This window comes from Mustela lutreola, chromosome 5 (assembly GCF_030435805.1).
Source record: "Mustela lutreola isolate mMusLut2 chromosome 5, mMusLut2.pri, whole genome shotgun sequence".
NCBI classification, from domain to species: domain Eukaryota; kingdom Metazoa; phylum Chordata; class Mammalia; order Carnivora; family Mustelidae; genus Mustela; species Mustela lutreola.
The window spans coordinates 153859923-153877862 of record NC_081294.1 but is presented as its reverse complement, the minus strand read 5'-3'; the positions used below and the strand labels follow the sequence as shown (position 1 = coordinate 153877862).

Sequence of the window (17940 nt, the reverse complement as noted above, 5' to 3'; positions counted from 1 at the left end):
TCAGATCAAAATGCTTTGAAACTGGAGCTCAATCACAAGGAAAATTTCCGAAGGAACTCAAACACCTGGAAGCTAAAGACCACCCTGCTTAAAAATGCTTGGATAAACCAGAAAACGATGCCCACTCTCACCACTCTTGTTCAACATAGTATTAGAAGACCTAGCAACAGCAATCAGACAACAAAGAGTAATAAAAGGTATAAAAATAGGCAAGGAAGAAGTCAAACTCTCTTTCTTCGCAGATGACATGATTCTTTATATGGAAAACCCAAAAGACTCCACCCCCAAACTACTAGAACTCATACAGCAATGCAGCAACGTGGCAGGATACAAAGTCAATGTGCAGAAATCAGTGGCTTTCTTATACACTAACAATGAAAATACAGAAAGGGAAATTAGAGAATCGATTCCATTTACTATAGCACCAAGAACCATAAGATACCTGTGAATAAACCTAACCAAAGAGGTAAAGGATCTGTACTCAAGGAACTACAGAACACTCATGAAAGAAATTGCAGAAGACAGAAAAAGTTAGGTAAACATTCCATGCTCTTGGATTGGAAGAATAAACATTGTTAAAATTTCTATACTTCCTAGAGCAATCTATACTTTTAATGCCATTCCGATCAAAATTCCACCGGTATTCTTCAAAGAGCTGGAGCACATAATCCAAAAATTTGTATGGAACCAGAAAAGACCCCGAATCGCTAAAGAAATGTTGAAAAACAAAAATAAAACTGGGGGCATCACGTTACCTGATTTCAAGCTTTATTACAAAGCTGTGATCACCAAGACAGCATGGTACTGGCATAAAAACAGACACATACACCTGTGGAACAGAGTAGAGAGCCCAGATATGGACCCTCAACTCTATGGTCAAATAATCTTCGACAAAACAGGAAAAAATATACAGTGGATAAAAGACAATCTCTTCAATAAATGGTGCTGGGAAAACTGGACAGCTATATTTAGAATAATGAAACTCAACCATTCTCTTACACCATACACAAAGATAAACTCAAAATGGATAAAAGACCTCAATGTGAGACAGGAATCCATCAGAATCCTAGAGGAGAACATAGGCGGTAATGTCTTCGATATCAGCCACAGTAACTTCTTTCAAGATATGTCTCCAAAGGCAAAGGAAACAAAAGCGAAGATGAACTTTTGGGACTTCATCAAAATCAAAAGCTTCCGCACAGCAAAGGAAACAGTCAAGAAAACAAAGAGGTAACCCACGGAATGGGAGAAGATATTTGCAAATGACAGTACAGACAAAGGTTGATATCCAGGATCTATAATGAACTCCTCAAACTCAACACACACAAAACAGACAATCATATCAAAAAATGAGCAGAAGACATGGACAGACACTTCTCCAATAAAGACATACAAATGGCTATCAGACACATGAAAAAAATGTTCATCATCACTAGCCATCAGGGAGATTCAAATTAAAACCACATTGAGATATCACCTTACACCAGTTAGAATGGCCAAAATTAGCAAGACAGGAAACAACATGTGTTGGAGAGGATGTGGAGAAAGGGGAACCCTCTTCCACTGTTGGTGGGAATGCAAATTGGTGCAGCCTCTTTGGAGAACCGTGTGGAGATTCCTCAAGAAATTAAAAATAGAGCTTCCCTATGACCCTGCCCTTGCACTCCTTTTACCCAAAAGATACAGATATAGTGAAAAGAAGGGCCATCTGTACCCCAGTGTTTATAGCAGCAATGGCCACGGTCGCCAAACTGTGGAAAGAACCAAGATGCCCTTCAATGGATGAATGGATAAGGAAGATGTGGTCCATATACACTATGGAGTATTATGCCTTCATCAGAAAGCATGGGTACCCAACTTTTGTAGCAACATGGATTGGACTGGAAGAGATTATGCTGAGTGAAATAAGTCAAGCAGAGAGAATCAGTTATCATATGGTTTCACTTATTTGTGGAGCATAACAAATAGCATGGAGGACATGGGGAGCTAGAGAGGAGAAAGGAGTTGGGGTAAATTGGAAGGGGAGGTGAACCAAGAGAGACTATGGACTCTGAAAAACAATCTGAGGTATTTGAAGTGGCTGGGGGGTGGGAGGTTGGGGTACCAGGTGGTGGGTATTATAGAGGGCACAGATTGCATGGAGCACTGGGTGTGGTGCAAAAATAATGAATACTGTTATAGTGAAAATAATAAATAAATTTTTTTAAAAAAGAATTCTTGGCTGCATGTTCCTCTCATTTAGTACTCTCAATATGTCTTGCCAGCCATTTCTGGCTTTCCAGTTCTCAGTGGACAAGTCTGAAATTTTTCTGATGCTCTTCCCTCTGTACATAAAGAATCCCTTCCCCCAACTCCCCTTAGATGGCTTCCTTGTTTCTACAATATGTCGGTTTTACTATTACATGTTGGGGAATTGATCTGTTCTCTTGATATTGGGAAAGGTCCTCTCTGCCTCTAGGACACAACTGTTTGTTTCATTCCCCAGATTAGGGAAATTCTTGGGTACAATTTGCTCAGATATATCTTCTAGTACTCTCTCTCCAGCACCTTAGGGATTCCAATAATTCTGACTTTGGAACATTTCATGGTATCATTTACTTCTCTATTTTGTTTTCATGGATTTTAAGCTGTTTTTTCCAGGACTCCTCTTGTTCCTTCTTTTCTATTAATTTGTCTTCTAGATCACTAATTTGTTCTTCTGCCTCATTTACCCTAGCTGTTAAAGTATCTAGATTAGATTGGATCTCATTGAAGCAGGTTTAAGTTCTGCCAGATCAGGTCTCATTTATGCCCTTAGAGAATCTATGTTGTCATTAATGACAACATAGTTTTCTCCATCCTAGCTATTGTTTGCATAACTGTTACCCTGAAGTCTATTTCTGATATCTTGCTCATATCCATATCCATTAATTCTGTGGCAGAGGTCACAGTCTCTGAGTTTTTCCTATGTTGAGGGTTCCTCCTCTTAACCATTCTGTTGAGAGGTGGTTGAAGGAATGTACAGAGTCCAAATTATTGACCATAATCTAAGCAAGTTTTATAGGGACCTTAAGGTTGTCAGCCTCTTGCTCTTCCAGCCTGTCTTCTGGTGGAGGGGTCTGCCCAATGTAACCCTGGCAACTCTGATTGGGCAACTCTGATCCCTGTGGGGAAATGGGCTTGGTGAAAACCGATTTGGGGGGGCTTTGCTCTCTGTTGGATTTCTCTGGCTGCTTTCAGCCCCCTCCCCCCCAAGAGTCAGAGCAGGACTGACCATATCCAAATCACTGTCTCAGAACAGGGAGATCACAGTCTACCCCTCCATGAATTCTCCAGGCCACACTGTCCTCACTTCTGTCTGTCCTGCCAAAAACTACAGCATCCTGGGTTGTTCACCCCATGACAGTTCTCCAGCCTTCACTTCCAGGCCCAGGCATGTCTCTGCCTTTTGTGTTTCTAAAGCCACCAGATGCCCCCAGTTTGCATACACATGGCTCCAGGTGTGTGTCAGTCTGGGGGGTGCTGCCCTAAAGTCTTTTCCTCAATGCTACCTATCTGTGAGTCTTTGCCCTGTCCTGAGTGAGTGAGGCTTTTGCACTCCAGTAGTACAGGATCCCAGAGGTTTCCTCCCCATTCTGTTTATCTTCCAATATCTGCCCACAAAATTACAGCTCACCACTTCATACCTTGAGACCAACCGCCTGAGATATTCATTTGTAGAGATCCAGATATATCTTTTTACATCACAGGCTGATTTCATGCGTGTTCAGAATGGTCTTGTATATATCCATCTCAATTCAGGGGACCAGTTAAAATATGGTACTCTACTCCTCCCCCATCTTTCAAGAATCATATTGATAATAATACTTTAATGGTAAGAGACCTCAATACTTCAACAGTAGATGGATACTCTTTTTTTGTTTGTTTGCTTGCTTTTTTAAAAAAAATTTTAATAAATGTATAATATATTATTAGCCACAGGGGTACAGGTCTGTGAATCGCCAGGTTTACACACTTCACAGAACTCAACATAGCACATACCCTCCCCAATGTCCATAACCCCACCACCCTCTCTCTACCCCCTTTACCCCAGGCCCCTTCAGTTTGTTTTGTGACATTATGAGTCTCTTATGGTTTGTCTCCCTCCCGATCCCATTTTGTTTCATTTATTCTTTTCCTACCCCTCAAACCCCTACATTGCATCTCCACTTCCTCATATCAGGGAGATCATATGATAGTTGTCTTTCTCTGATAGACTTATTTCAATAGGCATAATACCCTCTATTTCCACCCATGTCGTTGCAAATGGCAAGATTTTATTTCTTTTGATGGCTACATAGTATGCCATTGTATATATATACAACTCTTCTTTATCCATTCATCTGTGGATGGACATCTAGGTTCTTTCCATAGTCTGGCTGTTGTGGACATTCCTGCTATAAGCATTCAGATGCATGTGCCCTTCGGATCACTACGTTTGTGTCTTTAGGGTAAATAGCCAGTAGTGCAATTGCTGGATCATAAGGTAGGTCTATTTTCAACTTTTTGAGGAAACTCCATGCTGTTTTCCAGAGTGGTCTCACCAGCTTGCATTCCCACCAACAGTGTAGGAGGGTTCCTTTTCTCTGCATCCTCACCAGCATCTGTCATTTCCTCACCTGTTAATTTTAGCCATTCTGACTTGTGTGAGGTGGTATCTCATTGTGATTTTGATTTGTATTTCCATGATGCCGAGTGATGTGGAACACTTTTTCATGTGTCTGTTGGCCATCTGGATGTCTTCCTTGCAGATATGTCTGTTCATGTCCTCTGCCCATTTCTTGATTGTATTATTTGTTCTGTGGGTGTTGAGTTTGCTAAACTCTCTATAGATTTTGGATACTAGCCCTTTATCTGATATGTCATTTGCAAATATATTCTCTCATTCTGTCAGCTGTTTTTTGGTTTTGTTAACTGTTTCCTTTGCTGTGCAAAAGCTTTTGATATTGATGAAGTCCCAGGAGTTCATTTTTACCCTTTCTTCCCTTGCCTTTGGTGATGTTCCTAGGAAGAAGTTGCTGCGGCTGAGGTTGAAGAGGTTGCTGCCTGTTTTCCTGTTTTGTGAAAGATTAGTTAACCATAGAGTTGAGGGTCTATTTCTGGGCTCTCTATTTTGTTCTATTGATCTATGTGTCTGTTTTTGTGCCAGTACCATACTGAATAGACAGATAATCTAAGCATAAGGTCAACAAAGAAGCAAGAGCTTTGAATGACACATTGGGCCAGATGGACTTCATAGATATATACAGAACATTCCACCTTAAGATAACAGAATACTCACTCTTCTTAAATGCACATGGAACTTTCTTCAGGATAGATCAAACTGGGTCACAAATCAGGTCACAACTGATACCAAAAGATTGAGATTATTCCCTGCATATTCTCAGACAATAGTGCTTGGAAACTGGAACTCAACCACAAGAAGACATTTGGAAGGAGTTCAAATACTTGGAAGCCAAAGGCCATCCTACTCAAGAATGTTTGGGTCTACCAGAAAATCAAAGAAATTAATTCATGAAAACCAATGAGAATGAAAATACATGTATCCAAAAACCTATGAGATACTGCAAAGGAAGTTCTAAGGAGGAAATACATAGCCATCCAAGCCTCACTCAAAAAACTAGAAAAAATCCTGAATGCACAAGCTAACCTTACAACTAAAGGGACTGGAAACTAAGCAGGAGAAGAGAAATAATAAGAATTAGAGCCTATGTAAATTAATTAGAACCCAGAAAACAGTACAGCAAATCAACAAAATGAGAAGCTGGTCCCTTGAAAGAATTAATAAGATCATTAAATATCTGGCTGGACTTATTCAAAAGAAAAGTGAAAGGACCCAAATTAATAAAATTATAAGTGAAAGGGGAGAGATCACAAATAACATCAAAGAAATAGAAACAATCATTAGAAATTTTTATCAACGGCTATATGCCAATAAATCAAGCATCATGAAAGAAATAGATACCTTCCTGGAAAATTATAAACCACCAAAACTGAATCAGGAAGAAATTGACAACCTGAATAAACTGATATCTAGTAACAAGATTGAAGCAATGATCAAAAACCTCCCAAAAAACAAGAGCTCGGGTCCTGACAGATTCCCTGGGGAATTCTACCAAACATTTATAGAAGAAATAACACCTATTCTACTAAAGCTGTTTCAAAAAATAGAAATTGAAGGAGACGTTCCAAACTAGTTATATGAGGCCAGTATTACCCAGATCCCAAAACCAGGAAAAGACTCCATCAAAAAGGAGAATTTCAGACCCATATCTCTAATGAACATGGATGCTAAAATACTCAACAAGATCCTAACCAATAAGATTCAACAGAATATTAAAAGGGTAACCCATCACCACCACATAGAATTTATTCCTGGGATGCAAGTTTAACTAGATACTCACAAATTAATCAATGTGGTAAAACACACTAATATAAGATAAGACACGAATTATATAATCCTCTTAATCGATGCAGAAAAAGTATTTGACAAAATACAGCATCCTTTCCTGAATAAAACTGTTCAGAGTGTAGGGATAGGGACAAAAATCCTTCAATTTCATAAAATCCATCTTTGAAAAGCCCACAGCAAATACCATTCTCAATGGGGGAAAGGCTGACAGCCTTTCCTTTAAGATCAGGAACACAACAAGGATGCCCACTCTGGCCACTATTGTTCAACATACTACTAGAAGTCCTAGCAACAACAATCAGACAACAAAAAGAAATAAAAGGTATTCAAATTGGGAAAGAAGAAGTCAAACTCTCTCTCTTTACAGATGACATGATACTTTATGTGGAAAATCCAAAAGCCTCCTCCCCCAATATCTCTAGAACTTATACAACAATTCAGTAATGTGACAGGATACAAGATCAGTGCACAGAAATTATTTGCTTTTCCATACTTACAATGAAACTGTAGAATGAGAAATTAGGGAATCAATTCCATTTACAATAGCACTAAAAATCCATAAGATACCTAGGTAAATCTAACCAAAGAGTTACAGGATCCATACTGCAGAAACTACAGAACACTTATGAAAGAAATTGGGGAAGAGAAAAAAGGATGGAAAATTTTTCCAGGCTCATGGATTGGAAGAATAAACATTGTTAAAATGTCTATGCTGCCCAGAGCAATCTACACTTTCAACATTATCCCTATTATAATACCAATGGCATTTTTCAAAGTGCTGGAACAACCAATCATAAAATTTGTATGGAACTAGAAAACACCTAAATTGCTAAAGAAATGTTGAAAAAGAAAAACCAAACTGGGGGCATCACATTGCCTGATTTCACATTATATTCATGGTACATTTTGTTTCATGTTATATTCTATGATCACCAAGATAGAATATTTTTGGCAAAAAAAAAAAAAAAAAAGACACATAGATCAATGGAACAGAATAGCATGGCCAGAAACAGACCCTTATGTCTATGGTCAAATAATCTTTGGCAAATTAGGGAAAAATATTCAATGACAGTCTCTTCAATAAATGGTGCTGGGAATATTGGACAGCTATATACAGAGGAATGAAACTCAACCATTTCCTTACACCATACACAAAGATAAACTCAAAATGGATGAAATCCCTCAATGTGAAACAGGAATCCATCAAAATCCTAGAGAAGAACATAGGCAGTAGCCTCTTCAAGATTGGTCACAGCACCTTCTTTCAAAACATGTCTCCAAAGGCAAAGGAAACAAATTCTAAAATGAACTTTTGGGACTTCATCAAGATAAAAAAAACTTTTGCACAGCAAAAGAAACAGTCAACAAAACTAAGAAGCCACCCAAAGAATCAAAGAAGATATTTGCAAATGGCATATCAGATAAAGGGTTGGTTTCCAAGATCTAAAGAGCTTCTCAAACTCAACACCCAAAAACAAGTAAGTCAAAAAATGGAGAGAAGACATGAACAGACACTTTGCCAAAGAAAACATATGAATGGCTACAGACACATGAAAAAATGTTCATCATCATTAGCCATCAGGGAAATTCAAATCTAAACCACATAGAGATAACCATCTTACACTAGTTAGAATGGCAAACATTAACAAGGCAGGAAACAACAAATGTTGGAAAGGATGTGAGAAACCCTCTTACACTATCGGTGGAAATGCAAGGTAGTACAGCCACTTTGGAAAACAGTATGGAGGTTCCTCAAAAAGTTAAAAATAGAGCTACCCTATAACCCAGCAATGGGACTACTGGATATTTACCCCAAAGATACAGACATAGTAAAAAAGAAGAGGGTACATGCACACCAATGCTCATAGCAGCAATGTCTACAATAACCAAACTGTGAAATAAGTCAAGATGCCTTTCAACAGATGAATGGATAAAGAACATATGGTCAATATATTCAATCCAATATTACTTAGCCATCAGATAGGATGAATATCCAACATTTGCATTGACACAGATGGACTGGAGGAGATCATGCTAAATGAAATAAGTCAAGCAGAGAAAGACAATTATGATATGATTTAAATCATATATGGGACATAAGGAATAGCATGGAGGACATTAAGGGAAGGAAGGGAAAACTGAAGGGAGAGAAATCAGAGAGGGAGATGATCAATGAGAGACTATGGGCTCTGGGAAACAACATGAGGGTTTCCGAGGTGAGGGATTGTGGGGATGGGGTAGCCTGGTAATAAGTATTAAGGAGGTCACATATTGTAATGAGCACTGTGTGTTATACACAAATAATGAATTATGGAACACTACATCGAAAACTAATGATGTTCTAGTTTGATGACTAATGTAACATAATGAAAAATGAAATAAAATAAAATAAATTCAGATTTTGCTTCAGCTTAAAATAAAATCCAAAAATAAACCCACAATTCCATGGTCAATTAATCTTTGACAAAGCAAGAAAGAATACCCAGTTGAAAAAAGACAGTCTCTGGAACAAATGGTGGTGGGAAAACTGGAAAGCAACATCCAGAAGATTAAAAGTAGACCACTTACTTACACCATACATAAAAATAAATTCAAAATTATTTAAAGACCTAAATGTGAGAACTGAAACAATAAAAATCCTTGAGAATAACATAAGCATTAACTTCTCTAAGATAGCCATAACAGCTTCTTCCTAGATTTGTCTCCTGCTGCAATGGAAACAAAAGCAAAAATAAACTACTGGCATTATATAAAAATAAAAATCTTCTACATAGCTAAGGGAATATCAGCAAAACTAAAAAGCAACCTACAGAATCAGAGAAGATGTTTGCAAAGCAAATGACATATCCAGTAAAGGGCCAGTATCCAAAATATATATCAAGAATATATAGAACCTGACACCCAAAAAACAAATAATCCAATTGAAAAATGGGTAGAAGCCATAAATAGACATTTGTCCAAAGAAGACATATACATGGACAACAGGCACATGAAAAAAGATGCTCATCATCACTTATCATGAGGGATATGCATACAAACACCAGACACACACACACACACACACACACACACACACACACACATACACACACACACAATGAAATATAACTCCAGCAATTTAAAAAAAAAAAAAAACTTACCATTTACAATGACATGAAGGGAGCTAGAGTATTATGCTAAAAGAAAAGTCAAAAAAAGAGTACCATAAGTACCATAGAGTACCAGAAAAAGTACCATGATTCCATTTATATGTGAAATAAAATAAGCAAGGGAAAAATATGAGATAATCAAAGCAAGAAACAGACTTAACTTTTTTTATGAGAGAGTGAGAGTTTTGGGGAGGGAGGTGGAAGGTGCAGAGGGAGATAGAGAACCTCAAACAGGCTCCATGCTCAGTGCAGAGCCTAACATGGAGCTCAATCTAGGGATCCTGAGATCATGACCTGAGCCAAAATCAAGAGTCAAATGTTTAATTGACTGAGTCACCCAAGCACTCCAAAACAGACATTAATTATAGAGAACAATCTGATGGTTACCAGAGGGGAGGGGTCTATAAGATGGTTTAAATAGATGATGAAAATTAATACTTGACTTGTGATGAACACATGCTGATGTATGGAAGTTTTGAATTATTATACTGTACACCTGAAACTATATAACTGCATATACATATATAACTATATATTAACTAAGTGGAATATAACTCTATATTAACTAACTGTAATTAAAATGCATCTTAAAAGAATAAAAAGATAGCCATCGTAACTGTTTCTAGGACACACAAATGATGACTTATTGAATTTTTTCTTTAGAATAGATTGCTTGTTAACTTTCTTACTGAAGCAACAATTACAGTTATGCTACCCAATTTATTGTCTTTCCTAACTTTCCAGTATTTAAGTGCACTGTGATCAGATAAACTCCTCAAATCCCCATTAATTGAGATAAAATTGGAATCATGGAAGACATAAGATGTATGATACTCAGTCTTCCTCACCTATTATTTTGTTTCAGAGATCATGTTTCTTCTGATATAATTTTCTTTTAAAAAATTGTTTTTCTTCTGCACTGATTAAAAGTCATCCAAATAGTTTGCTATCACATTTTCAGCATGGAATCTCTTGATGTTCATACTTCCTTAGAGACAATCAAAACCCAACTGCATTGTTTTGCAAAGAGAGTATAGAATATCGGACAGTAATTAACTTTCATATGAGTCTTATTAGAGCCCTGAACCTATTCTGAGTTTACAGTTAATTGAAGCCTGGAGACAAATCCCCACGAGGCAATTCATATCTCCCCCATTTTGTGTTACAGAAAGGTATAGAAGGACTTAATCAAATATGGAAGAAGATACTGTATCTTCACATGATGATCTCAGACATAAACTGGATATACAGCAGAAATGCAATTAATCCTTTCTCAGGGAATTTGAAATTTCAGAAATCATTCTTCTCAAGACATGTGTTGATTAAGTTAGTACAAAAGAGCCATAAAACATAAGGCGATGACAGCAGCTACTGGAAGTACATGAGGCAGTGGTAACTATGGGGCTGAAGGCAGGGACAGGAGAATGTTTTTACCTATTAATAAAATAATTGCTTTCTATGCATGTAGTTAAACTCTGGTTATCTACCCAGCCTCCATACCAAAGAACCCTTTGAAAAGCAAGAGCAAAGAAACTTGGATCACATGAAAATGAAATCTGCTTCTCACAGTGAGTATCTGAATGAAAAATGCAATGTTTTGATGGAGGGAGGATCTGTAGGAAAGGCCTCAGTCTCATTTTCTTTAGCCATTGCTAAAGAAAGACAGAGTAAAAACACATTGTGCCATTTTTGTCTGCCTCGGTTTCTCAAGATTGAACATAGGGTCCATACAAGCAGTCAATAGTTTGTTTGTTTTTCAAAATTTTTATTTATTTATTTGAAAGAGGGAGAGAGAATGAGAATGAGTGAGCATGAGAGGGGGAAGGTCAGTGGGAGAAACAGACACCTGCTGAGCAGGGAGTCTCATGCAGAACTCAATTCAGGGACTCCAGGATCATGACCGGAGCTGAAGACACTCAATCAACTGATCCACCCAGGAACCCAGCAGTCAATAGTTTAATGCATTCAAACTGCTTTGGAATTTAGTAAGTCCTGCATGAGTGTGAACTACTATTCTTATAATGATCATCAGTATTAGTATTTTTTCCACTATACAGCCATTGTGTCCTCCTGCAGTGTATCTTGGGATTACTGCAGCCAAGCCTGTGAGGAGCACTACTTGGATCCCAAATGACAAAGAAAATGCTCCTTTCTTTGGATGTTGATTTCAGAAAAAGAGTTTAAGGGCATTTATAGGAACAGGATGAGTTTTAGATTGGAACAATCTGTCCGTACCCTTGTAACAGGATCTGTCTTTTGATATTCACACAAAAATCTGAGTGCTTCTTTGACTGTTAATCACTTAGTTTCAAACTTTATGTCATGGAGAAAGTTACAACCTTTGAGAAATTGACAGGAAATGTGACTTTCCCTAGAAGAAAATAAAAGAATACCACTATTTTGAGCTAGGTCACACAAAATTAAAATTTCTTTTTCTTTATTTCTTGAGTAAATCCTGGTAATCCATATTGTCCACTTAAAGACAGAACTGGCACTTTGATAAAAAAAATCTTGCAAGCAATGTCCACAATAGCCAAACTATGGAAAGAACCTAGATGTCCATCAACAGATGAATGGATCAAGAAGATGTGGTATATATACACAATGGAATACTATGCAGCCATCAAAAGAAATGAAATCTTGCCATTTGCGACAACATGGATGGAACTAGAGCGTATCATGCTTAGCGAAATAAGTCAAGCAGAGAAAGACAACTATCATATGATCTCCCTGATATGAGGAAGTGGTGATGCAACATGGAGGCTTAAGTGGGTAGAAGAAGAATAAATGAAACAAGATGGGATTGGGAGGGAGACAAACCATAAGTGACTCTTAATCTCACAAAACAAACTGAGGGTTGCCGGGGGGAGGGGGTTTGGGAGAAGGGGGTGGGATTATGGACATTGGGGAGGGTATGTGATTTGGTGAGTGCTGTGAAGTGTGTAAACCTGGTGATTCACAGACCTGTACCCCTGGGGATAAAAATATATGTTTATAAAAAATAAAAAATTTAAAAAAAAAAAAAATCTTGCAAGAATTTTTATAATATTCTGTTTGAGCATTTATTTAGTCAGAATCTCTGTATCTGGTTAAATGCATAGTTTTTGCTTTTGTTGTTGTTGTTGAATCAATCTTTCAGTGTAACAAAGTGTGTGTCCAATGAATTTATTAATACATACTAACTAATTGTAATTTTGAAGGCAAGAGCAGCTTGTGTAATTCAACTAGGTTAATCTCTTCTTCTGCATATGAAATAACTAAATCCTAGAAATATTCTGATTTCCAAATCACAAAAAATATGATAGAACTAAGGTTTTCCTAATGAACTCACATGCCTAAATCCAAGAGAATGTAATATTATCATGGCATAATATATCATGTCTACAGGCCTAATTTGTTAATGTGGGAAATTATTAATTTACACTTAAAAGAAGTTTCCATGTAAGCACAGAGACTTAAAAAACTAGTCATCTTCTTGAACATCTTTCCTTGTATACAATTGCCTTACCCAATTTTCTTAGTGATTCTATTAATTTTGTTTTTGCTACTCTAATCTCTTATTGTTAACCTATTGTTAATTAACCTGACTTCTTTATATACTGAGTCTGCCAGAGCACCTAAGAAAATGTGAATTATGGCACTACTGGTTATTCTTGCCTAAAATGGTACTGGAAATTAAGTGATCTTGTATTTTTCCCATAGGACCATATGTGATATAAGGTTTTGATGTTAGTAAGTTCTTTTACTTTATGCTAACTTTATTTAGTAAAGTTTCTAATTATTATTAAATGCTTTTTCAGCATGTGTTGATATAATCATATGGCTTTTACCCTTTTATTTGGTGGTGTGGCATACTGGTCAGTAACTTGAATCACCTATGAATTTCTAGGAATAAATTTGTTATTTTCCCCAAAAACAAAACAAAGAAACAAACAAATAAAAGAAAAACCTAGTCATCAATTAGATGCCAGGCACAATGCATGAGGCTTTCTCATTCCTAGAACAGTGTTTATGTCTATTTCCTATTCTAGTCTACAATTCATTGAGTCTACTATGATAATAAAACTCCCCATGTATTATACTGGTAGACATAATGTCATATTTTATAAATGATATTGAGAGCCATGAAACATTATTTTTAAAGATTTTCTCCCATTATTTCATTCCCCAAAGAAATAATACCTGTAGGGGAAGCATCTATGTCAAAAAAGACAAGAAGCTAGAAATCTATCAAAAAGCACAGTGCCCAAAAAATGCAGCCCAGGATCTCAGAAGTGCACAGTCTTTGGTAACTTAAGAAAACAAGTTACCCCAGGACTAAAGTTCTCTCACAAGCTTATATTAACTCTACCTTGAGTGCCACTGAGAACTCTGCTCTCTTTCCATTGACAGATGGACATAAACAATGTGGTTTTTTTTTTTCATTATCTTGAATAACGAAATGCAAAAGAATGTGTGATTTGGTATAACAAAATATTTAAAGTATATTATTGGTAATAAAAGCAAAACTTTCCATTGATACTGCTTTTAAAAAGAACAAACATTGAAGGTCACAAAGAAGAAAAATTGAAGGTCAAGGTTCACAAAGGAAATCAATTCATTGATCTGGAAATTGAATATTTATGAGACATTTCTCATTGAGTAAATAAGGATACATATCTTCACTTGTCGTTTATGTCATCACAACTTTTACAAAGATGGGATATTCAAATTTATTTGCAGGACTATAATCAATACCCTAAAAGTATTTTGAAGAAATTGTTATTCTATGGGAAATGGACAAATACTGAAAGATTAACAAAAGGATATGACTGCTGGTTTTTTTTTTTTTTTCCATTTTAGGTTGTTAATTGAATAAAGACATTATTCAAATGAAAAACTGAAGTTTAAATTAAGAAAAGTGAGAGTTAAGTAAAATAGAATAAACAGACTATCTCATTTAGCTGGCAATTAAAATTTCTTTAGAAAATCTGTGAGATAACCTCAAAGGAAGCTTAGATCCTTTGGCGTGGATGTGGGTAGAACAGTACATTCAGGAAAACAATATTAAAGACACAAGAATGTTAACAGTACATTTAAAAAATTACATATGGGGGAAGATTATGGTCAATTCATTATTTATTACAAGTCAAAGGGGCTTAACATTCATTTGACCAGTTCAGACCAATTATAGACTATGACATTACTAATTTCTAAGTAAAGGTGGTTTTTTTTTTTTTAAGATTTTATTCATTTACCCGACAGAGAGAAATCACAGGTAGATAGAGAGGCAGGCAGAGAGAGAGAGGGAAGCAGGCTCTCCGCCGATCAGAGAGCCCGATATGGGACTCGATCCCAGGACTCTGAGATCATGACCTGAGCCGAAGGCAGCGGCCCAACCCACTGAGCCACCCAGGCGCCCAGTAAAGGTGTTTTGATAGAATTTTTTTCAGCTACTTTTTTATGAGAATGTATTGTTTTAAAGACCTAGCTATAAGATTACAGAGAAGTGAATGTTGACTGAAAGATTAAATTATTTTAACAAAACACCATATCCTCCATTATATTACTTTTATTTTATAAATTTTCAGTTTAAACAGAGCATTTAAATGAAACGGAGCAGAAGAATGAAAGTTCAACTGACTTTATCCTCCTGTGGCTCTTCCCCTGCTTCAGGTATCCCTACCTCCTCATCCTCTTCTTTCTTTTCATCTACATTATTGCCTTTATGGGAAAGTCCATACTAATCCTCCTCATCTGGCTGGACTCTCACCTCCACACCCCCATGTACTTCCTGCTCAGTCAGCTTTCCTTCATTGACTTGGCTTATATCTCCAGCACAGTCCCCAAAATGGTTACCAACTATTACACAGGGAAGAAGAGCATTTCCTGTTTTGCTTGTGTCACTCAGCTCCTTTACTTCCTCACCCTTGGTCTTGCTGAGTGCATCCTGCTGATCCTAATGGCCTATCATCACTATGTGGCTGTCTGTAACACCCTGAGATACAAAATTCTCATGAACCCCAAGGTCTGTCTGAAGATGGCTTCTGGAGCCTGGAGTGGGGGAGCCCTTACAGCCCTTGTACACACCATCTACCCAATGAATTTCCCAATCTGTGGTTCCAGGGAAATTAATCATTACTTTTGTGAGATGCCTGCCATCCTGAGGATGTCTTGTGTGGACATACCAGCCTATGAGATGGTAAAATTTGTATCAACAATTGTGTTTCTCCTGATCCCATTTTTTCTTAGTATGGTCTCCTACACTCTTATCTTTCTTAGTGATCTGAGGATGAATTCTCCGAAAGGCAGTAACAAAGCCCTGGCCACCTGCTTCTCCCACCTGACAGTGGTGAGTCTCTTTATTTATATGACACCCACTTCTTCTCACACACCTGAACAAGACCAAAATGCAGCTGTGCTTGGCACCATCATGACCCCCATACACAATCCACTCATCTACAGCTTAAGGAGCAAAGAAGTGGTGGGGGCTCTGAGGAAGTGCATGGAAAGATGTGGCAATTGAGAAAAATGCCATGTTTCCTACTCAACACAAAAAGTAGCCATCATCAATGGGTTGACATATTGGAAATGTAACATCTATAAAATCCAGAAAGTATTAGGACTCAGGCATATTAGTATGTGTTTGAAGGGATATAATTGTTCTTTTTTTAAATTTTTTCAATTTATTTATTTTCAGAAAAACAGTATTCATTATTTTTTTCACCACACCCAGTGCTCCGTGCAATCCATGCCCTCTATAATACCCACCACCTGGTACCCCAACCTCCCACTCCCCCTCCACTTCAAACCCCTCAGATTGTTTTTCAGAGTGCATAGTCGCTCATGATTCACTTCACCTTCCAATTTACCCCAACTCCCTTCTCCTCTCTAACACCCCTTGTCCTCCATGATATTTGTTATGCTCCACAAATAAGTGAAACCATATGATAATTGACTCTCTCTGCTTGACTTATTTCACTCAGCATAATCTCTTCCAGTCCAATCCATGTTGCTACAAAAGTTGGGTATTCATCCTTTCTGATGGAGGCATAATACTCCATAGTGTATATGGACCACATCTTCCTTATCCATTCCTCCATTAAAGGGCATTTTGGTTGTTTCCATAGTTTGGTGACTGTGGCCATTGCTGCTATAAACATTGAGGTACAGATGGCCCTTATTTAAATGACATCTGTACCTTGGGGTAAATACCCAGGAGTGCAATTGCAGGGTCATAGGAAAGCTCTATTTTTTTTTTAAGATTTTATTTCTTTATTTGACAGAGAGAGATCACAAGTAGACAGAGTGGCAGGCAGAGGGGGGGGGGGGAAGCAGGCTCCCTGCTGAGCAGAGAGCCCAATGTGGGACTCGATTCCAGGACCCTGAGATCATGACCTGAGCTCTCTACTCTGTTCCACTGGTCTATGTGTCTGTTTTTATGCCAGTACCATGATGTCTTAGTGATCACAGCTTTGTAATAAAGGGTGAAATCAGAAGAATAGGTGTTATTTATTTTTTGAAAGTTTGGTAGAATTCCCCAGGGAATCCATCAGGTCATGGGCTCTTGTTTTTTGGGAGGTATTTGATCACTACTTTAATCTCGTTACTAGATATCAGTCTATTCAGGTTATGGATTTCTTCCTGGTTCAATTTTGGGATTTTATAGTTTTCCAGTAATGCATCCATTCCATATAGATTTCTTAGCTTATTGACATATAACTATTGATAATAACTTCTGATGATTGTTTCTACTTCCTTGGTGTTAGTTTTGATCTCTCCCTTTTCATTCATAATTTTATGAATTTGCACTTTGTCTCTTTTCTTTGGATAACTGTGGCCAATGGTTTATCGATCTTATTGATTCTTTCAAAAAAACAGTTTCTAGTTTCATTTATATGTTGTACTGTATCTCTGATTTCTCCCTCATTGAGTTCAGCTCTAATCTTGATGATTTCCCTTCTTGTGTGTGGAGTTGGTTTGATTTGTTGTTGATTCTCCAGTTCTTTAAGGTGTAGATGCAGCTGCTGTGTTCAGGATTTTTCAATTTTTTTGAGGGAGACTTGTATGGCTATGTATTTCCCCCTTAGGAATGCCTTTGCTGTATCCCACAGGTTTTAGACCGAATTATCTTCATTCTCATCAGTTTCCATGAATTGTTTCAGTTCTTCCTTGATCTCCTGGTTGATCCAAGCATTCTTAAGCAAGATGCTCTTCAGCTTCCTGGTGTTTGAATTCCTTCAGAACTTTTCCTTGTGATTGAGCTCCAGTTTCAAAGCATTGTGATCAGAGAATATGCAGGGAATCATCTATGTCTTTTGGTATCGGTTGAGTCCTGATTTGTGACCCAGTATGTGGTCTATTCTGGAGAAAGTTCCATGT

The 17940-nt window shown here is 37.4% G+C and overlaps 1 protein-coding gene across 1 annotated transcript; it reads left to right on the top strand.

Moving 5' to 3' along the window:
- The first annotated feature begins 10937 nt into the window (after window positions 1-10937).
- On the top strand, window positions 10938-16084 carry LOC131831216 (olfactory receptor 2T27-like). Its single transcript, XM_059173386.1, has 2 exons — window positions 10938-10956; window positions 15159-16084. Exons 1-2 carry the CDS (start codon window positions 10938-10940, stop codon window positions 16082-16084), a joined length of 945 nt encoding a protein of 314 aa, XP_059029369.1.
- Window positions 16085-17940: the final 1856 nt, after the last annotated feature.